Here is a 22514-nt window from a genome sequence, read left to right on the forward strand (position 1 = left end):
TAACTACAGTTAATGTAGCTTTGGGACCTGGGGCTCAGGGAAAATTGCCCCAGTTGCTCCCCCCCCCTCCCCACCGGCGGCCCTGACTGTATGTATGCTGCATATAAAACATCATGACTACCATAATTCTATGCACTGCATGGTCCCTTCTTCATATTATCCAACTCCCTCCTGTGATCATCAGCCATCTTTTTCAGTGTCATGATCGTGATACAAGGGATCCATGATTAGACTTTTACTATTCAGAGGTTGTTTCCAGGTTTGATAGTTACAGTGTGGGGATCTGGGATGCAAATGTAATGTTAGTTATGGCTTTAATATGGATGCATCTTCATGAGATAGGTGTTGGAAAGAAGCTTCACTAGATATAAATTGGAAAGTGAAAACCATTACAGCTATATAGTCCTATGTTAACGCTCTTCTCACTTGTTTTTTTTTTTTAATTCTTTTCAAATTTCTGTTATTACTATTGTATATTGGGTACTTTTGGTTGCTCTATTAACAAATTAGATTGCATGCTCTATTAAAGTACTGCAACTTACTACATAAGTTCAATTTCAGAGGGAGTTTCTGGAATCCCAAGAAATCCCCACTCCTATATATAGCTCTAAGCAGATTTAATTTCAAAACATGTTTTGTAGGTGAATTATAATGTTTAACATTATAGTTAGTTGGTCAGCAGTGTGTCAGGGTCAGTGTGAAGATGACATCTTAAGGCTACATAGCACACATCATATTAACAAGCAACCTAGCTGTATTTTCATAATACCACTAACATTTTAAAAACCACTTGTAAAAACTTTGGGTAAAAAAATGCACCACTGTATAATTTGATACAAAAATATTATATGTGCATGCACACTATTGTCATAAAGTAAATACCACAACATCATCAGTACTTGGAAAATATCTGTATTCTCCTATTATTGTAGTCACTGACATAGATGGCACCACAAGGACTGATGGCAATTCCCTTGGGGTTTAATAGCTGGTCATTTTTAGACCTGCCAGCTCCAAAGCAGTGCAGACAGCCACCATCTCTATCAAATACAGACACACGACTGTTGTAATCCTCAGTGACAAAAATAAAGCCACATGTATCAGTAGTGAGACTGCTAGGACGGTTAAGTTGACCCTTGTCGGCACCCTGTGAACCAATCTTTCCCACACATTCACCAGAGAGGGTAAAGCAGAAGATGCTGTGATGGCCCCAGTCAGCAATGAGCAAACGATCATTGATACAAACCACACCATAAGGATGCTGTAGCTGTTGGGGTGACCCGATGATATCACAGAACAGGCCATCATAGTCAAACACTGAAACTCGACTATTACCATGGTCAGTGACATACACTCTTCCCTTGTGCACAGCGATACCAATTGGGTAATAAAGCTTTTCATTTGTAGATCCCTCATTTCCAAACTGCAGCAAAAAGCAGCCATTGATATCAAATTTTTGCACCCTGTGGTTGTAGTGATCAACCACATACAAGTTATTGCTGCTGTCGAAGGCTATCCCAAGTGGTCTCTGGAATTGACTTGCATTATCACCTTTGGTACCGATTTTGGTAATCAGCTCATCATAGCTATCAAATATCCATATGCAATGGTTGGAGTCATCAGCCACAGCCCAGGTACCAATCCTACTGAACGCAATACCCCAAGGTTGGCCAATCTGCCCATCTGCATTAAACATTTTCGTTGGCCAATCTATATGAGTGTAATTTCTACCAACTACAACACTAAAAGGACTACCTTTGACTTCTTTCCCTTTAATGGTGACGGACAGACTCATTTCTCCAACAGGTAAACTTGTAAATAAAAATGAATATAATCCATTTTTATGAAGGTTAATTTTTGTAGGATTTATACACCCTGCCATTGTATGTGCTTGTGCATGCATTTGATCAACCTCAAAGCATCTTTGATCGTTTTTCGGTGCTACTGTAAACTTAGACATTCTTGTCACTTTACCCTCTAATGCATATGTTTTAACAACAGATACCTCAAAGTCAGTGGTGTATATCTTACCAAACCGGGGAAGAGATTCCTCGTATATTCTCACAGGAACAAACTCCATTGCAGCTAACTCCACTGGTTCAGTATCCATCTTCTTGTGACAATCATTTAGTCTCTTCATGTCATCAATGACTTCCTTTCTCATCAACAAAGTATCTTGGCCAGAACCTTTCTTCATTGTATCATTTAGTTCTTTTACACTTTCCAGTTCAACTTTGATACCTTCTAGTTGCCGTTGTTGTAATGAGAGTTCTTTTTTCTTCTGTACAGATGCTCCATGCAACTCTCTCTTTAGCTCTTCCTTTTGTTGCTGCAATTGCTGTTGTAACCATTCAAAATACTTGTCAATCTCTTTCTCAACAGTACTGGTCTTTGTTTCAATTTCATCTATAATGTCATACACTATTTTGCATGCTGCAAGTAAGCCATCGACCATTTCCTGTACTGGCTCCATCACCTTATCCAACTCCTTTCTGTGTTTCTCTGCCATCTTTTTCACAGCGTCATGATCGTGATCGTGGTAAGTTTTTGTGATACAATAATGACACACCAACTGTTCACAGGTCTCACAATAAAAATTCAGTTCTATGTCATGTTCCTGACACATTGCAACACTGGCTTTGAGGGAAATACCTTCAGGTTGTAGTTCATCAAGGGAAGTTACATTATGGTTTTGATACTCCTTGCTGTTCTTGTGGTAACCATAACAATAATCGCACAACAGTGTACCGCAATCACGACACAGTACCACTGCTAAGTTCTCCTTGCCAGCACAGTGATCACATTTAGCTTCCTCTTCCCTGGCTGCTCTTGCTACTTTGTTTTGTAAGGCTACCTCATGTAATCGACGATTAATGAAAAAGTTGTTTGGTAGGCTTTTCACGTCTCCACTAGGAATGGTGCATACTGTCTTGCATTTTGGACATGTCACGTTAGATTCCACCAGTAGCTTCGCCAGGCATTCTTCACAGTACGAATGATAGCAAGGGAGATACTTGGGCTTCTGGTATACTTCGTGACAAAGTGAGCACGTAAGATGGAGAGTCACCTTCTTTGTCTCTTTAACCATTAGATTCAGTCACCGACTGGGAGATAAGTTGGTCAAGACGCACTGAGACGAGACGGAGGAGTTCTAAACCCACAATCGAAACTATAGTCAGTTAGCCCCGTTTGGGAAAATTCTGAGCTTGAGCCCACCACTTTTTCTCGATTCCTAACCACTGTGCTACTGCTGCTAGCTGCTAGCTTCCTGAATTTTTGACTACTTTAAATGCAAGACAATATAAATATAGCCTATATTGTATAACAAGACTGAAGATATATAGCTAAAACTGAACCCAAATCCTAACCTGCCAGACACTTCCTCAAGCAAGCTGCTTATAATCTAAAATCGAAGCGTGCTTGAGGAAGGGTCTGGGGGATGAGACTACTCAGAGTTTGGCAAAGCCCTCTGCATCAGTGAAGATGAGCGAGATTTACTATGAGCACTTTTGAAATATTTTCAGATGTACATTTCGAGCCGGACACTAGCTTTCACTTTCAACACCATGGCAAATCACGAGATACAAAAGTGACAAGCCATGAGGCTTGTGCCTTCCTCAGCCTGTCAACCATGGTCAAAAGTGCTCCTACTGTGGAAAAGGGCCTCACCCAAAACAATCCTGCCCAGCCAGAGAAGTGGTGTGGCATTAATGCAAGAGAAAAGGTCATTACAGCTCAGTTTGTCGCAGCAAAGCAGTTGCTACCCTTTCTGAGGATTCACCACAGGACAATGGCTTCCTAGACTGCTCAGCCATCTGGGATCCTTATCACCAAACAACAGTTAGCAAATTAGAAATGATCCAACACCGAGCTGCAAGATTTGTTCTTAATAAACCATGGCACAGATCCAGTCAACAACACAGTATTACAGATATGCTTAATTACCTTCAATGGCCAAGTTTAAAAAGTAGGAGAAGGAATGCTAGACTTATATTATTATTCAAGATTGTAAGAAACTTACTGGTGCTACCAAATCATTGTTTACCCCAGCCAACCCCTGTATCATATACTCGTGCCAATAATCCCCTCAAATTTGCACAGCTGCAATCCAGAATTGATTTATATAAGTATTCTTTTCTGCCAAGAACAATTATTGATTGGAATAACTTGAAAATTGACAACATTGACACAATTAACCTTGACACTTTTAAGAACATTATAGATAAGCTAAACAATTTGTGATTTGTAATGCACATTAGCGTGTTGCCCCTGGTGGGCTTTGCTAATTAATAATAATAATAGACACTATAAGTGAGACAAAAGATACTTCATGGAATGCTCCTATCAGAGTAAATGGCCAAGAAATAGTATTTAAACTGGATACTGGAGCTGAGGCTACTGCAGTGTCAATGAAGATATTCAACCCTCACAAACATTCAACTATTGCAGACAGCTAAAGTTCTGTGTGGAGCAAATAGGCAACGCCTAAAAGTATTGGGCCAAGCAACCATACAGCTCACAATGGGAGATCCTGCCTACAGTCAATCTATGTGATAGAGTACTTGAAAAACAATTTATTGGGACTACCAGCAATCACAGCCTTACAACTACTTGATAGCATACAAACAGGAAATGTTCAGCAGAGCTTTCCTAAATCTCAAAGGCGATTACCACCAGATTCAGTTGAAACCAGATGCTAAGCCTTATGCTCTCTACACTGCAAGAAATGTTCCAATTCCACTCCAGGGGAAGTGAAACAGGAGTTGGAACGCATGGAGAAGCTTGGGCTGATATCCAAGGTGGACAAACCAACCCTTTGGTATGCTGGAATGGTGGTGGTTCCCAAGAGGTCTGGTGATGTAATAATTTGTGTTGACTTGAAGCCTCTCAATGAAAATGTTCTCAGAGAAACACATCCATCTACCTGAAATAGATGAGACACTGGCACAACTAACCGGAGTTACTGTGATGAGCAAACTAGAAGTTAACAGTGGGTTCTGGCAGATACCACTGGCAATGGAGTCCCGTGAGCTGACCACATTATTTTATTACACCATTTGGGTGCTACTGTCTTAATAAATTACCATTTCAATTTTGGTATCTTAAGTACTCCTGAACAATTTCAGAGAAGAATGAGCATTGTCCTTGATGGTCTAGTAGGTGTCCTGTACCTAATGGATGACATTCTTATTTTTAGCAAAGACCAGGATGTTAGACTGACTGCAGTCTTGGAAAGAATCTGAGCAGCTGGTGTGACACTCAACAAGGACAAATGTGAGTTCAATAAAACCTCATTGACTTTCTTGGGTCACACTATCGATGGAAGAGAAATCTCTCCTGATCCCCAGAAAATAGCAGCAATCAACAAGATGGCTTCACCTAAGTCTACCACTGAGCTAAGATGTTTCATGGTGAAGGTCAATCAGCTGGGAAAATTTTCTCCCCGAATTGCTGAACTATCAAAGCCAATGAGAGAACTATTCCTCAGCAAACGAGCCTGGAACTGGTGGCCAACTCAAGAAGCATTTGCTCAGAAGGGAGATGTGACATAATGCACACTGATTAGATAGAAGCCTGCAACACACACTGTTTACAGTGTATACATAATTGGGTTGTAATTTACACATGGATTAACACATTATTTTATGGTAATCTTGTAATAGGTGAATTTGTAATAATATTATACCAAGATTATACTTACTGACACTTTTGTAAACATGTGTATCTATATGTATTCATGTTGTAGTATAAATTGAGTTGTGTTGTAACTGTATTCATTGCGTTGTTATATCGCTAATAAAGACTATTAACTATATATTCCGTAACGCTACAAAAAAATTTTAATGGATCTGCATGAGTAACATATTTTAGTTAATATAAATTTATTTTGGATAATACAATTGTACTTACACAGTTGCAACATATTGCTATGTCACTCAATTAACCATAGCTAAAAAATACAACATCAATCATTAAGGACAAAAAATTTTTGGATTCTTTTGTTATGAAAGTCACTGACATACACACATCCATTGGGACTGAGCGCTATTCCACATGGACTGGAGAACTGACCATCAGCAAAACCATAACATCCAAAACAGTGTATGAAAATGCCGTTCTTGTCATATATGGATACACGATGATTGGCATCTTCAGTTATGAAAATAAGACCAGATACATCAACAGCAATACCATTAGGGTTATTTATTTGACCCCTGTCAGCACCTGGGATACCAAACTTGCTAATGTAAGTGCCATCAATTGTGAACATATAAACACAATGGTGACCCATGTCAGAGATAAGCAATAGCTCATCTGAGTTGATGACAACATCATGAGGAGAAATTAAATGGCCTAGCCCAATAATGTGGAAAAACTGACCATCACATTGGAACACTGAAATCCGTTTATTAGTAATCTCAGTAACATACAATCTATCACCATGTACAGTGATTCCTGCTGGATGCATTAGTTCACTATTCCCTGACCCCTGGCTGCCTAACTGGAGTACATACTCACCAGCAATACTAAACTTTTTCACTCTGTGATTACAGTGCTCTGCTACATATAGGTAACTGCTCAAGTCAAAGGCTATTCCATGTGGATATAAAAATTGGCAGTTTTCAAATCCTTTGCTACCAAATTTCTTAACCAGTTGGTCTTGACTATCAAATATCCATACACAATGGTTGGAGTAATCACTTACTGCCCAAATGCCATTCCTTCCAAATGCAATACCACAAGGTTGGCCCATCCTACTGCTATCATTAACTACTATACTGGATTCCCCCATCATACTGTAATTGTTGTACACCTTAATGGTATAAGGGCTACCCTTGACTTGTTCACCCTTGACGAAGACATAAACTTTTACTTCCCCGACATGATTGGCTGTAAATGATGCCAAATGGGTGTCATCTTTTTTACTCTTTACCTCTGCCATAGTCACATGTCCTTCGTTGGATTGCACTATTACAACAGCTTTACTGCCACTCCTTTGAAAAGTACAATTGTTCTGATCCCTTGCAACAACCCTAAATTCAACTCTTTCCTTTTTAACCACAAACTCTGGTATTTCTGTAGCCTCAAAACTTAGAGGGTAAGTATTGCTGTAGCGTAGATTTCCAAATGACAGAAAGGACTCTTCATATTCTTTTACACACACAAACTCCATTGCAGGTGACTCCACTGGTTCAGTGTCCACCTTCTTGTAACAATCACATAGACTCTTCATGTCATCAATGACTTCCTTTCTCATCAACAAAATATCTTGGCCAGAACCTTTCTTCATTGTATCATTTAGTTCTTTTACACTTTCCAGTTCAACTTTGATACCTTCTAGTTGCTGTTGCTGTAATGAGAGTTCTTTTTTCTTCTGTACAGATGCTTCATGCAACTCTCTCTTTAGCTCTTCCTTTTGTTGCTGCAATTGCTGTTGTAACCATTCAAAATACTTGTCAATTTCTTTCTCAACAGCACTGGTCATTGTTTCAATTTCATCTACAGTGTCATACACTATTTTGCATGCTGCAAGTAAGCCATCGACCATTTCCTGTACTGGCTCCATCACCTTATCCAACTCCTTTCTGTGTTTCTCTGCCATCTTTTTCACAGCGTCATGATCATGATCGTGGTGAGTTTTTGTGATACAATAATGACACACCAACTGTTCACATGTCTCACAATAAAAATTCAGTTCTATGTCATGTTCCTGACACATTGCAACACTGGCTTTGAGGGAAATACCCTCAGATTGTAGTTCATCAAGGGAAGTAACATTATGGTTTTGATACTCCTTGCTGTTCTTGTGGTAACCATAACAATAATCGCACAACAGTGTACCGCAATCACGACACAGTACCACTGCTAAGTTCTCCTTGCCAGCACAGTGATCACATTTAGCTTCCTCTTCCCTGGCTGCTCTTGCTACTTTGTTTTGTAAGGCTACCTCATGTAATCGACGGTTAATGAAAAAGTTGTTTGGTAGGCTTTTCACGTCTCCACTAGGAATGGTGCATATTGTCTTGCATTTTGGACATGTCACGTTAGATTCCACCAGTAGCTTCGCCAGGCATTCTTCACAGTACGAATGATAGCAAGGGAGATACTTGGGCTTCTGGTACACTTCGTGACAAAGTGAGCACGTAAGATGGAGAGTCATTTTCTTTGGTTCTTTAACCATTCCACCACGCATTCCCCAAACGAGGCGACGACACAAGAAATCCAAAACCTCGTCCAAAACTGTTAGTTCGGCGGCTCCCGCCCTACTGCACATGCGGGGCGGGCGCCGACACACTAGGTTTATGACCAGTTATACAGATTATAGTATGTACAAGTTCATCCTGAAAAACAGCTAAAATTTAAAACTGGATTTTTCTCAAGAGAGTTAGCTAAGTGGATTGACAGGAAGATGCGTGGCCAATTAAATCTGGCTAGTGATGTTGTCTGAACACTGAAGGTGTCAAAGTCATTGTGAATCAGGGGCGGATCCGGAGGGGGGGGCTTTGGGGTTGAAGCCCCCCCTTTACTTTTAGGTTTTATTTGTCAGATCAATATGCTGAGGATTATAATGAAATTTTCTCTTAGCATAATTATATGATCCAAATACTCATAAACCCACTTTATAAACATTTTTACAAGGCATTGTCAGTGGATTTATACTAAAGGTTATGCAACAAGGACCCGGATCAGCATTGGAGGTGCACAAGATCGAGATATACTCTAATAGAACAGTCACCCAACTACTCTAATAGAACATTCAGCTAGGTGTAAGCATAAAAGTTGGTTTTGTTATGCCAAATCTGCCTGCGTATATACATACAATGAAGCGCATTGGTATGTTTAAAAGGCTTGATTCATCTACTTGTGTAGTTATTAGGTACCGGTACCGGTATACTTAATTCAGGTACACAATTTCCATCAAAAATGCTCTCAGATTCATTCAAAAGTTTCCAGTTTCAACATTATTATTCTATCATGCACACAATCAGTGTGAGAGGGGCATCATGTGCTTGGTTGTCTGAACCTACTCAAACCTTTTCATTAGCAAATGCTGCAGAGAGCTGGCCATACCTATAATCTAAAGGCTGTATATAAAATATCTAGCAGAAATATGCATTCTATGTGGAAATATCTCCAAATTGCAGTATTTTAGCATCTATTTTTTTAAATGTTCCTGGGGGGCATGCCTCCAGACCCCTAGTTCCATCGGCTCCACCCAAGAGATTAGTACTTGAGTTAGCCCCCCCCCTTATAAATCCTAGATCCACCCCTGTGAATGGCTAGGACATCCAATGTTGAGCAGCATTCTCTTATTGTAGTAAGTAGCAAACTTTTGAAGTTAGTGTCATGTACAAATAAAAACGAAATATTTCTTTTGCGTCTATGTGAACAGATCATAACTAGTGTCCTTATGAATGAGATCTCAGGGGTAAGGACCATGGACTGGTGTCTAAGTTTGCACGCTAAGTTCCTCCCTTATAGAACATCTTAACATACAGTTTAGTGTGAAGGATGGTGCGATTCTACCTTTACCAACTTGTGAGGAGAACTAGTGAACTGTTTGTAGAGTAGAGTGAACATATGTTCTGTGTCCGATCCAGTAGTGCAGATAAGTAGTAACAACTAGTCGTGACAGCAAAGGTGTCAACAACAGACATGTACAGTTTAGCTCCATTACAAAAGGATTGCAATGGACCCTGTACTTTATGGCTTCCCCATAGGAAATGTATGGTGAAAAATTTGATTGGCTTTAAATATTGCATCAAGACATTTGAGTGAAAAGAATTTGAAATTTTTTAGCATAAGCACAAAATAATGTGTTCCTTAAAAATATATCTCAAGCATCTGTCGATCATGTTATAACACCATATATAGTATGACCAAGAGTGAACTCAGTCTGGTCACCTCATACCCGTAAAGATAACTGCTGTTTAAAGATGTGATAGTGATGGTTGTTGGATAAGTTCCAGAGGTATAGTGAGTTCCATAGCCTAATTGTTCTTTGGAAAAAAGGAATTGCTGTGTTGGTTTGTTCAAGCATATAATAATGTGATGGAATCTTTGATTGTGACCTCTGGTGAATGAGTTAACAAGAATAAGCTATTAAGGTCAGTAGGATAGGTCTGATCAAGCTGTTAACAATCTTATAGAATAGGATGATACTAGAAACTTCTCTTCCACATTCAAGACTGGGATGTTAAGATTCAAAAGCATGTTTACATTACTGTAGCAGGAATAATCACCTGTTATAAATCTTGCGCACCATCTTTGCACTCATTCAAGTTATTCAATATTATTGATTTTCTCAGCAAATTAACTTCATAGTAGCAACGTTAATTAACCCTTTTAATCATTTAATATATTATATTATATATAGCTCAGTTACTGTAAGTGTAATGTACTGTATGTGCATTTATCCTCAAACTGAGGCTGCACATTATTTAATAAATAAAATATATACACTGTAAAAACAAACTAGTGAACGTCACTACACAAAAAAATGTGGCAGAAATTAGTAGTGACCTTCACTAGTTTGTTTTTACAGTGTATGCTCGGCATTAAGTAGGTACCGAACTATACCCGGAAGAGGCGGCACTGAAGCTTTACTGCTAGCTATAATATTTTAATAATGCACCAAAGTATATTTAGTAAGCGTTTGAATTGAGGTACATATAATCTAGACTATATATGCTGGTTAAAGGAATTTCTTGATCATTCTGTTCAAATTCACTTGTAGCTATAGATGTATGAATTGCACAACACTGCAAGCTGTACAGCTATCACAATATTCCTAAGTACAAACATTCTGATGCAAATGTAAGAATTAATCATACACAATACAATTTGCAGCACTCACTATTAGAATTCACACAAAAATAGTTTATAATTCCAATCTTACAGATAAAAAAAGAAATATAGATTCTGTAGCTACAAAAAGGAAAATATCTGAACCCTTTTGTTAGTATAATCACAAACATAGATACTACCATTAGGAGAAAGAGCCATTCCATAAGGTTGTACAAATTCACCAGCATCTGAACCATTAGAACCAAAACAGTGGACGAAGACACCATCTTTATCAAAGATAGATACACGATGGTTACCATATTCACAAACGAAGAGAAAGCCATTCTCATCAGTAGCAAGACCAATTGGATTACTCAACTGACCCCTTTCAACACCTGGCATGCCATATTTGGTTACGTAGTCACCATTCACATTAAATACCAAAACACAGAAAAGTGTATTGTCAGTGACAAGCAACTGACCTTTGCTACTGACTGCAATGTAGTAAGGGTTACGAATAGGACCACTGATAGTGTGACAAAATTTGCCACTATCTGACTGAAACACTGAGAGACGACTATTACCATGATCAACAACATAAACACAACCATTGTAGATCACAATACCAACGGGATAATTCAACTGTCCATCACCTGAACCATGCTTGCCGAATGAGGGATTTATGTAGTTACCATCTTTGGTGAATCTCTGCACTCTGTGGTTGCTGTGATCAGTTACATACAAATTATCATCATCATCAAAAGCTACTCCATGTGGCTTATTGAATTGACCATTTCCATCTCCAAAACCTCCAAACTTTTTAACATTGCTACTAAACACCCACACACAATGATTAGAGTCACTAACTGCCCATGTTCCATCTCTGCTAATAGCAATTCCCCATGGAGAATCCATATTGTTGACTATTTTGTTGGGCTTGCTTATAGTATGATAGTTTCTGTACACCATCATGGTATGAGGGCTCCCCTTGATGTGCTGGCCATTTGTGGTGGCTAAAATTTTGACCCCACCAATTCGATGGGCTATAAACGATGCCAAATAATTTCCATTACTGTCACCTACAACTTTCACTGGAATAACATCTCCTCTACTAGACTGTGCTTGAACAATGACCTCACTTCTTCTCTTATTCGAGGAATTCCCAATGATATTAAACTCTGTTTCTTCTCTTGCAAAAGCATACTCAGGAGCACCTACAAACTCAAACTCAACAGTGTACACCATTCCAAACATCGGTAACAAGTTCCCTTGCTCATCTTCCTTCACAGGCATAAATTCCATTGTGGCAGACTCTACTGGTTCGGTGTCCATCTTCTTGTAACAGTCACTTAACTTCTTCATGTCATCCAATACACATTTCTTCATCAACAATGTTTCTTGGTCTGACCCTCTCTTCATCTCATCATTCAGTTCCTTCAAACATTCCAGCTCTGTTCGGATATCTTCCATTCGTTCTAGTTGTACTAAAACCTTGTTCTTCTTTTGCATCAATGCTTCTTGTACTTCCTTTCTGAGATCTTCTCTTTGCTGCTGCAACAATTGTTGTACCTGCTCATAATGTTTACTAATATCCTTGTCAATATCATTGGCTTGTAGATTAATCTTGTCATCGACAATTTTTACTGTCTTTTGTGCAGTGCTTAATCCATCGATCATATTCTGTGCTGGTTCCATGATTTTATTTAATTCCTTCCTGTGCTTCTCTGCCATCTTTTTCACAGTGTCATGATTGTGATTGAGGTGAGTTTTTGTGATACAGTAATGACACACCAACTGCTCACATGTCTCACAATAAAATTTTAGCTCTATGTCATGTTCACGACACACTGCCAACTTAGCTTTTGGTTTCACATCCGGTGGCTTAACCCGTACTTCACCAAGTGGCATCGTGCTGTGGTCTTGATACTCTGTGCTGCTCTTGTGGTAGTCATAGCAATATTGACACATCAGTGTACCACACTCAAGACACAAAGCAATCGCAGTGCCCTCTTTGGTGACACAGTGGTCACATTTTGCTTCATCTGACATCAGCTTGCTCTTCAAATTAACCTCGTCCACTACGCGACTGCAGAAGAAGTTATCTGGCAGCTCTTTCACTCCATCAGCTGGAACAGAACTGACTTTTCCACACTTCTTACAGATCAGATCTGATTCCACCTTTATCTTTACCAAACACATTTCGCAGTATGTGTGGTGACAAGGAAGATACTTGGGATTTAAGCACAAATCGTAGCAAACAGGACACGTCAAGTAACCGGCCGCCGGCTTCCTCGGCCTGGCAGCCATGCAATAGAAATTACCACTACAGCGAAATTGGACGTAGACTCTGTATCTAGCTACATACTGTCAGCCCGTGTTACATGTGAATCATTTCCCGAACAGTTTGGTCAATGATCACGTGACGACCAACGCAGTAGCTGTGCCTCTGTCTACAAGACACTGGGTAGGCAGCTCTGTACACAAATTGCAGGATGTATGAATGAGTATAGCTATTATGTGAGCCAGTTTTCTAGTTATCACATCTTTCCAAGGAAATACCTATACACGGGCTCGCCGTACACTGATGAGTGAATCCGGATTCTAGTGAAGTTTCGTCCATGCATTAACACTTTCAACATTTTAAAACTGAATAATTTTCTAGTTTTTTCTTTGAATAGATATAGTTTTGTATATTACCGTAATTTGCTTTTTTTCGTTGTAAAACAATTTTCGTAAGCAAAAACTTGCACGAAAATTTCTTACACAAGATCGAACTACTCTAATAGAGCAGTCATTCATTAAATCATACGAAAATATTTTTACGCGAAAATAAAGCGAATTACGGTCGAGCTTATGGTATAACTGTTTGACCACTTTTTTGCATCATGCATGCATGGCACACTCTTTCAGTTCAAGGTTTGCATATAACACTGAATTAGTCTACCTGGCTCACAGATTATTCTGATAGCAATATCTTTTGTGGATGATTCTGAGCAAAAGTAAATGATTTAGTACAACTATATGCATACAAATCATGCAATCTTTTGGTCTTATACAGACTAGTTAGCTGGCAGTATACTTTTTAAAATTCACCAAACAAACATACGATTATGTATATATTATCAAGAGTTCATAATATAGTATGAACTCTTGATATCATTGAGGCAACATAAACTAAATCATTAGTTTCTCATCCCCACCTGAGTCGCCATTTTCCTTGCTGCATCTATAAGTTACTGATAGTTGAATGCAGCCAGTCAGCCACTAAACAACTTTGTAAGTTAGTAACTACAGCTAGAACAGTCTAAAAACACTGCACTCTTGGTCATGTGAGCTATAGTGCAAACTATAAAATTTAAAACTGCCCACCCAAACTGATATTTTGAGAATTCCATGGTGGATGAGAAACCAATAATTAGGTTTAAAAAATAAATACTATGTTGTACATGATGAGCCATTGGCCCACTGAGGCAGTCCTGACTTCAAGTCAAACACATGTACTCCATAAGTGTTTAGACACAATGCCACAATGCTGATAGCTGCTATGTTCATCACCAATCCTGTCAGCACCTGACAAACCACAACGTGTATAACAGTTAAACTGATAAAGGGAGTATACACAACCACATGCTTTAAGGCTGTGCATGCAACAATCAAGGAATTCATGCACTGATATGAGTTAATAAGTACTTGGTTAAACGCCACACCTTCAGTAGTAGCCGCACTCAAGTGGTGCAACGAAAGCTTTTTAGAAAACAAGGGCTTCAACATCATTTTCAAGCATTCAAATTCAAATAGTTGCCGCATCAATTTTTAGGACTAAGGTGATAAACGCTGCAACCTTTAACCAAGTAGATATGGTATATGTATTAAGAGAGTAACTGATTTATCACAATAATTGATATGATCATTTTTAAAAAGTACTGCTACAACTGGTTGGAGCACCAACAAGTGTCAGATTATAGAGGTTTCATTGTAGGGTGTAATGACAGACAGGTTTCCAGTGAATCAGTCCAAGCTATCACAAAACTTCAAACTTTCTGTTTCCAAGATTGGATAGCACTCAGAAGCTACTGACATTTAGTGCATAAAAGAATGTATATTTTAAGCTTCAAAGCTTTGAATGCAACATTCAGTGCTTTGATGAATATCGCATGTAGCTATAGCTACAGTTAGTTACATATTATGTAATCGGTAGCTAATGGCATAATTTTGAGTGCATTGTAGTTTAATTCTTTAAACAGTGGTCCTTTCATAGCCTTCGACCACCAAACAATGCAGCATCATGGACTTACCTTTGTCCTTCTTTGTGTGCCATTCTTTTTCCACTACCACATAGGCGTTAGTTTGCGGGTAGTGCATTATGAGAATCATTCATAATTTTTGTAGTGAGTGTATTGATTGCAGAGGTGCTCCTCATATTGTTCTTTGCTTGTAAATTAACATAGCAACATACAAATTTTAAGGGCATGTAGCTTAATTACATGCATAAAAATTGTAGAAAGTGTCATTCAATTCAATTAAATGGATAACCGACAGTTATGATCCTACTCAGTAACCAGTTATTATATTCTGTTCAGTTTTATATCTCTACTACATACACACACACACACACACATACATACACACACACACACACACACACACACAACACACTAATCACGTTACATTCTTACCATGTCAGTCACTTGAAGGTATTGATAAGAGAAGGCCATTGTATTTGGAGGAGTTGCTACTGGCAACATAAATGCAAATGAAGCAGAAATAGTAGCAGGGATCATAAAGTAAAGTGGATCAACTTCAAGAGTTATTGCCTACAATAAAATGTATAAAACAATAATATATACTAACAGTGACAAAAGGAACCTGAAGTGTTTAGATAACATACTGTACACTACAGTACTTACTGAATATAATAATAGCCCTGGCCCCCTTATCATATACACTACATAAGTCACCAATTATCAGGACCATTTCGTCTAGCGATTGCAATTCTTCACTGAAATGACATATGGACTTAGTCTCTTGGCACACTAAATTTTAATTATCTCATGTGAGTGATCGTTGTGTTATAAGTGAAATCGCAAAACGTATTGTGCATCAATTATCAGCACGAGGCACATATTATCAGCACTCTGTGATTCAGTGATTGACCAATTATTGGCAGATTCTGCGAATTCGTGAGTAATTGTGGGATATACAGTCTTTGGATAACTCTGTTTCACAAAAGTTTTACAGAGATGAGGCCAGTCGTTTGAGAGATATTCAAGTTAGATGCAAAGCATACTGGTATTATGTAACTTCATATATTCTGTAGTCTGTATAATTTACAACGTGCCGATAATTGAGTGACTTATGCTAATTATAAAGTCCTTGATACAACCTTGCACAAATATACAACAAGTAAAATTTCATGTTACACTCTACATGTTATACTGCTCCAAAACTACACACCATCCACAAGCATTACACTGTACTGCAAAAGTAAAAGCCGATATGATTGGCAACTTTTGTGCCATATCCAATATCAGGTCACATATATACTCACCAATTCAGCAAGTATAGGTAGAAACAGAGTTGTAGTTGCCACGTTTGACATCACTTCTGTTACTAGGGTAACAATAATGGTGATGAGAAATGCTATCCCTCCAGTTGACAAGTGCCTGAGATTATGAAGTTTGCTACCAACCCACCGGGACAAGCCTGACTGTTGAGCGCCTGTTGCTAAGGCAAACCCAGAGCCAATCAGGATCACAACATTCCATGGGAGTTTCTGCTGGACAGTAGGCCAATCCAGTAATGTGTCTGAACTACCAGACTGATGTAGCGCTATTAGGAACAGACCAAGACGACATTACACATTTCACAAAATCAGAGACGTAGCCAGAACCCAGGCTACCATACCCAGGCCTGGGCATCAATAATTGTACACTATAATAAACATCAAGATACTCTAATAGAACAGTCACCCTAATATGAACAATAGTAGCTACTCTAATAAACTAGCCTCACATTCAATTTCAGAAGGCATAAAATTTTCCTAGGTGGCATGTAGTTAGCAGAAAATCATAAATTCAAGATCAAGATACCCTAATAGAGCAGTCACCCTAATAGCTACAGCATATTTATAGATAAACCTCAGATTCAATTTCAGAGGGTCTAACTCCAGGGGGAGCATGCCCCATACCCCTCTAGGTTGGCATTCCTTGCATGCTAGTGTGCTTCACACACTAAGGTATGTCTTCCCTATATCAACTTGCTATAAATATACAACTGGGCCCTGGCATCATGATGCTTATTACAATAAAGGAAAATACCATAATAATAATTATTTTGATGACTACTATAATAATGAACTAAATGATTATACAACTAGGCCCTGGCATCACCAAAAGTCTGACTACACCCACTACACAAAATTATACACAACAAAAAAACATTACATGGAGCCACCTCATTGATAATACTATACTGTGGTCCCTCCATTATTTGGCCATTGATTATCCAAACGTTCTGTTATCCGAACTGTGGAAGTGACTGCTCTATTAGAGTATTTTAACTAAGCTCTGTATGTACATGGAACTTCTCCATTATCCAACCACACCTAGGACCCAATGAGTTCGGATAATGGAGGGACCACTGTACTTATACTAGGCCCCAAATAGTAACAGAAGTGTACTTCATAACTTCATTACTAAAATCACTCCATTACACACCCCATAGATGGTCCTACTAATGTTGTGATAATTCTAATAGAAGCCACAGTAAACTTCTTCTGGTCCTACCAATTCCCCAGACGAGTGAGTTCAATGTGATGCACTACATTTGATATTGTAGGGCATGGAGTACCTACATAAAGATTTAGCAGTGCTCATGATTTCAGAGAACTTACTATAAACTTACTACAATAGCATGCTAAATTAGCAACAAAACTTTGGGGGAAAAAACAGGACTCCCAAAGTTCTTCAACACAACAAGCACAAGAAACATTCTTAAAGTACCTACCTTCCACAGTGACTGCAGGATGATAACACTTTTTGCAGTTTTGTGATGAGCACTTCTTACAGATGACACACGGCCTCGATGGTATGATGAAGAGCAAGAACACAATGAACATCACCGTGGTAGTGTCCGACACATAGCTAGTGAACAAGATACAGCAACAACAACACATGTCTGGTATACTATACAGACATATACTGTATAGGACAAAAGGGAAAATTTTTGATGAATTTGACTTGCATTTCATCAAAATTTTGCCTCACAGACTTTTGCCTTTTAGAGCATTCTTCAATACAGTACTTGTCAAAATGCTTGATCATCTGATTCATCAAAATTTTACCTCATAAAATATTTGCACTATACTGTACACCCAGCAGAATATAACAATCTAAATTGTTACGATAACTGAGAACTCCTCTAAAAGAACATACAAGTTCTCAATTTTCAGATACTCAAATTATAGTCTCATTTATTTCTTTTAGTTGTGGCATGCCTCTCAATGACATGACTCACCTTTGGCCATTTTCATCAGCAGAGAAAATACTTGCCCATCCTTTTATAAAGTTTGGCTCCCTCAGTAACCACAGCAATGCAAGTACTACAAAGAATATGCCTACCATCACTTCTCCATACCTATAAAATACTATAAAGGACAGTATTTCAAACATCAGTAACTCAACCTGATTCGTCCAAGTTTTTTATACTCTTTCTTTATGACATCTTTCACTCTGTCATGATTCAAGTTATACATTGCCTTTTTGCAGCAGAATCTTCTTATTGGCCACAGAAAACTAAAAAATTATGGCTGCTAAGTGTAACATAATGTGTGGGTGTATACCTATTTCTGCAGAACACTAACGAGAGGTACAACCAGGCAAACAGCAGTAGCAACAGCATCTGCGGCACACCATACACAAACCAGTTTCCAAAGTTAATAATATTTGGACTGTCAGGAAAACACCTGTAAAACAACACAGCAACTATTAAACAAACACTGCATACAAGTCCTGCAGCTAGTAGCAAATTATCAAATCATCCTAAATTAAGACAAAATTTACAATATTAAAGAATGTACTTTTCTATGTCTCCTTTCAACACAAGGTTGGGTCCAGTGCCTGTTAATGTGGCAGTCCCTCCAATATTGGCGCCATAGGCAACACCTAGCATCAACCCTTTGGACAACTTCTGTAGATTTTTGTTGTCTCTTAATTTCTCTTCGCTGTACAACTGACTAGGTAACTGAAACCTTACTCTTTTCTTTCTCCTCTGAGTGATGTCATCCTCAAATGTATTATAAGAGTCATCTTGTGGAGGAGTGACCATGTTAGTGTCTGAAGTATTCTCTCCAGTGTCACTATCAGAAATTCTGTTGTTCTCCTCGGTGTCAGCTTGTGGCATCATTTCTACTGTCATCAATGAAGAGGAAGGTTGACCATCGTTGCTGATTTCTGTTATGTCTTCTACTGATTCATCAGAATCATGGTCTCTTAGTGGTATTCGTTCTTGGTCTTGCTCCCTGTGATACGACAGTTTCTCTTTGCTCTTTATCTCCTGCAGTACAGCATGTGCTATTGGCAGCATCATAGCAGCAGTTGCTGTGTTACTGATCCACATGGACAGGAAGGCAGTTGTGACCATGAACCCAAACAACAACCTGAAACAACACAAGAGAAACAGTAAACACAGTGGTGTACGCAGGAATTTTGAAAAGGGGTTTCCACTACAGCTAAATGACTACTATGTTAGAGTTATATTGCCTGACTGCTCTATTAGAGTATCTCGATCCTTTCACCAAAATCATTATTCTGAACAATGCTATAAGTGTTGCTATCATGTGAAGACTATTTTAAAACTAAGATTAAGTTTAAAATGTGTCCTGTTCCATGATAGATTCCAGATTCTGGAAACCTGAAGTTTCAATTTCTTAATGTTTCATTTCAAGTAGAGAGTAAAATCCAAGGGGTTCCTAAATTACCTGAAACCCCTGGAAAAACCCCCCTTGGTACACCCCTGAAACATACTAGTTAGACTGGTTCAATTCTCTCTTCAATTTGGGAGGCCTTGAACAATTATGATGCAACATTCATTAGTTCACAAACAGCAGCAAAGTATGTAGGAATTCTATCAGCACTCTCACTATACTATAACTTGTGAGACATTACATAATTTGCACGTGGCACTTTTAATATTTACACTACCACAATAATTTAGTAGTTACTACACATAGCAAAGCATTAATTAGAAAAACATGATCTTACATTAGAAAGCATGGATATTTCTGTTTTCAAAAGTTATGATGTTCTGGACAACAAATGTAGTGATCCCTGAAACTTGTGTGAATGGTGATTCCAGTAATGGTTACCTTGAATTTGGTGATTACTAGCATCTATTTCAGGAAATTTATTTTGAAGAGCTACAGGTCTTGGAAAGAGAGAAGGCCACTACGAAATGCTTGAAAGTTTGAAAAATCACCCACAATACGATATGTCAAAACTGTACCTGTTTACTTAATCAGACTACTAGTGTACAACTAAGAGCATGTATGCTGATCGGCATGTATTGTGCCGATCAGTTATGGCACAATGCTCAGTACTAGCAACATGATAAAGTCGCACCAAGTTACCTGACATACTAATACACAAAACTCTTGTCAATCATTCACCATTCACACTCAAGTAAACCACAATAATACAATACTTGTCAAGCAATTGTTCTGTGCTGTAGCAACTACACTTAGTTACGTGTGTCAGTATTGTTCTGAAAACAGCTAAATGGGTACCATTTTTAAAATACTTATGTTTTAATAGATTCCTTTGCATAATTATAGATTGGATATACTCGTTTTAGACCAACAGCCTTCTGTGTATAAATGAACTCTTTGGTAATATGAACAAAACCACGTGCACATACAGTATAATGCCAGTAGACACTCACCAGTGTGGCTTGGACCCCACTGCCATCAACACCAGTAATGCTATCCTCCTGTGTAGTTGCTGTTTCTCAAAAGCAACTGCCACGATCAGTCCGCCAACAAACAGCATGTTGGTGTCACTCATGTAGCTCGCTGCCGTCTCCTTGGCAGTGATCACCCCGAGGCATGGGAACAAGACGAGCGGCAGGAGAGCAGTGACAGTAATGGAACAGGCCTCAGTGATCCAATACACCGTGATGATTAGGATACAATAAGCAGCTCTAGCAGACTGGGGAACAATATAATATGTTATGTGATGATATTGAAGTATCAACTCTCTGATACAACTGTAACTGACACATAAAGGATTTTAAAACATTATGACATTAAACAATTCTTGTATGAAATACTACACAATGAAATTTCTTAATCCCAAAAGTGAAGCTTATCTTTGGGTTATGCTTGACTCAAACCAGATTAGTCACCTAGTAGAGATATGTGTACAGCAGCTACTTCATTTGCCTGTTGCATTGTAAGGTGCAAAAATTGCAGAGCATTTTGGCTTTTAATGTTTGATTACTAGTAACTGTGACTAATACTTTTGTAACTTAGTTACAGTTACAAGTTCCTAGTTATAGAAGTGTATTACTGGTTCAGTTTAAAGGTATTCTGTGACTAGAGTCACGGTATGTAGTCACATGAATAAAATAAAACTTAGACAAAAAAGAGAAAGAAAACCACATAAGTCTCCAGTTTGAACCTCAGACCTCTGGATTGTGAGTCCAGAGACCTACCACTATGCTCACCACTGCCTACTACCACACTTCCTTAGTTTCTATCCTACATAAATGTCACTCAAGAGGTCACCTGTATATAGTTACATACAACTATTGTGCTTGATACTTGAGTTACTGGGTGACCGTACCGTGGTTTTAGCCGCAAAATGTCCAGTCACGGCACTGTGACTGTAGGCACTGTGTTAAAGTAACTAGTAACCCCAAACTCTGTGGAAGGGTCTGGAGAACCTGGATGACATTCCACAAACCCAACTGGAACCTCAGTAGGGTTAAAGTTGCTTGATGTAGGGTTAGTGCACAGTTTGTCATCACCTCCTTCAAGGTTGCACCAATATTTTGTCTTTCACTCCGTTATCACGTAGTCTCTTGAATAAGTGTAAAATACATATACAGTAATAGGGTATATATTATCTATGGCAGTAGCTCGGAACAGTAAAGGAGGGGCTTAGTATATGTTCTATGTGATATGCAAACTGTACATATCCTCACTCTTGTATCTACGAATTTCAGTAGCAACAGAAGAATCAGTGGTGTTAAAATAATCACTAGAGTTCTCCACCATAGTTGAAGAAGTTTCAGACAAGGGTAGAGTCTATCAAACATTCTTCTCATTCGTGATCGGTGTTCTAAATACCCTCCTTCAACATTATGTCCTTCACTATCATCCAGATCTGTTGATAGTTCAACTTCATCCTTGGCGATCAGTAACGTACTGTCTGAAGGTGCAGCCATAATTAAAATAGTACGCGCTTAAATCAACCCCCTTTACCCGAAGCACAAAGATTGATACCGTACAGGATACCGTATATAGCCTAAATATTTCGAGGGGTCAACTTGTTGAGGTTGAGCGATGTTGCTAAAATAAAATTTTCGCCAAACCATAGATCGTATATTCTTCGTAGAATAGACGATCTATGGTCAAACACTCCTAAAATGCATAAAATGTGGTAAGACTTATATATGGAGCTCGGGTCTATTAAAACATTAAATTTCCGCTGGTAGTCTAACTCCAAAAC

General features: G+C 38.6%; 4 protein-coding genes across 6 annotated transcripts; all 4 read right to left on the reverse strand.

Moving 5' to 3' along the window:
* Positions 1–772: 772 nt before the first annotated feature.
* Positions 773–3170, reverse strand: LOC136244723 (E3 ubiquitin-protein ligase TRIM71-like). Its single transcript, XM_066036298.1, has one exon. It carries the CDS (start codon positions 3086–3088, stop codon positions 893–895), a length of 2196 nt encoding a protein of 731 aa, XP_065892370.1. The 5' UTR covers positions 3089–3170; the 3' UTR covers positions 773–892.
* A 2685-nt stretch (positions 3171–5855) lies between these two features.
* On the reverse strand, positions 5856–8249 carry LOC136244395 (tripartite motif-containing protein 2-like). The gene has a single exon (XM_066035975.1). It carries the CDS (start codon positions 8192–8194, stop codon positions 5966–5968), a length of 2229 nt encoding a protein of 742 aa, XP_065892047.1. The 5' UTR covers positions 8195–8249; the 3' UTR covers positions 5856–5965.
* Positions 8250–10700: 2451 nt separating this feature from the next.
* Positions 10701–13196, reverse strand: LOC136244350 (tripartite motif-containing protein 2-like). The gene has a single exon (XM_066035924.1). The coding sequence runs from the start codon at positions 13093–13095 to the stop codon at positions 10930–10932; it is 2166 nt and encodes a 721-aa protein (XP_065891996.1). The 5' UTR covers positions 13096–13196; the 3' UTR covers positions 10701–10929.
* Positions 13197–14208: 1012 nt separating this feature from the next.
* LOC136244299 (Na(+)/citrate cotransporter-like) lies at positions 14209–22388 on the reverse strand. Of its 3 annotated transcripts, none has more exons than XM_066035850.1 (10): positions 21988–22388; positions 20725–20990; positions 18866–19444; positions 18629–18751; positions 18471–18581; positions 18304–18423; positions 17794–17930; positions 16337–16617; positions 15465–15602; positions 14209–14358 (listed from the first exon to the last, which is right to left on the reverse strand). In XM_066035850.1, the coding sequence occupies exons 1-10, from the start codon at positions 22228–22230 to the stop codon at positions 14224–14226; spliced, it is 2133 nt and encodes a 710-aa protein (XP_065891922.1). In that variant the 5' UTR covers positions 22231–22388; the 3' UTR covers positions 14209–14223. The 3 variants fall into 3 exon arrangements, with proteins under 3 accessions (XP_065891922.1, XP_065891923.1, XP_065891924.1); XM_066035851.1 differs by having other exon boundaries at positions 20725–21568; positions 21627–22122; XM_066035852.1 differs by having other exon boundaries at positions 20725–21863; positions 21988–22113.
* Between the last annotated feature and the right edge of the window lie 126 nt (positions 22389–22514).

This window comes from Dysidea avara, chromosome 14 (genome assembly GCF_963678975.1).
Source record: "Dysidea avara chromosome 14, odDysAvar1.4, whole genome shotgun sequence".
NCBI classification, from domain to species: Eukaryota; Metazoa; Porifera; class Demospongiae; order Dictyoceratida; family Dysideidae; genus Dysidea; species Dysidea avara.

Coding starts and splice junctions, on each gene's coding strand:
- LOC136244350 (XM_066035924.1), bottom strand. CDS start 13,095: ATGGCTGCCAGGCCGAGGAAGCCGGCGGCCGGTTACTTGACGTGTCCT.
- LOC136244395 (XM_066035975.1), bottom strand. CDS start 8,194: ATGCGTGGTGGAATGGTTAAAGAACCAAAGAAAATGACTCTCCATCTT.
- LOC136244299 (XM_066035850.1), bottom strand. CDS start 22,230: ATGGCTGCACCTTCAGACAGTACGTTACTGATCGCCAAGGATGAAGTT. Junction 18,752..18,865: donor TTGAAAGGAGACATAGAAAA/GTACATTCTTTA, acceptor GTTGTTTTACAG/GTGTTTTCCTGACAGTCCAA. Junction 18,424..18,470: donor AAAAAACTTGGACGAATCAG/GTTGAGTTACTG, acceptor AGTATTTTATAG/GTATGGAGAAGTGATGGTAG.
- LOC136244723 (XM_066036298.1), bottom strand. CDS start 3,088: ATGGTTAAAGAGACAAAGAAGGTGACTCTCCATCTTACGTGCTCACTT.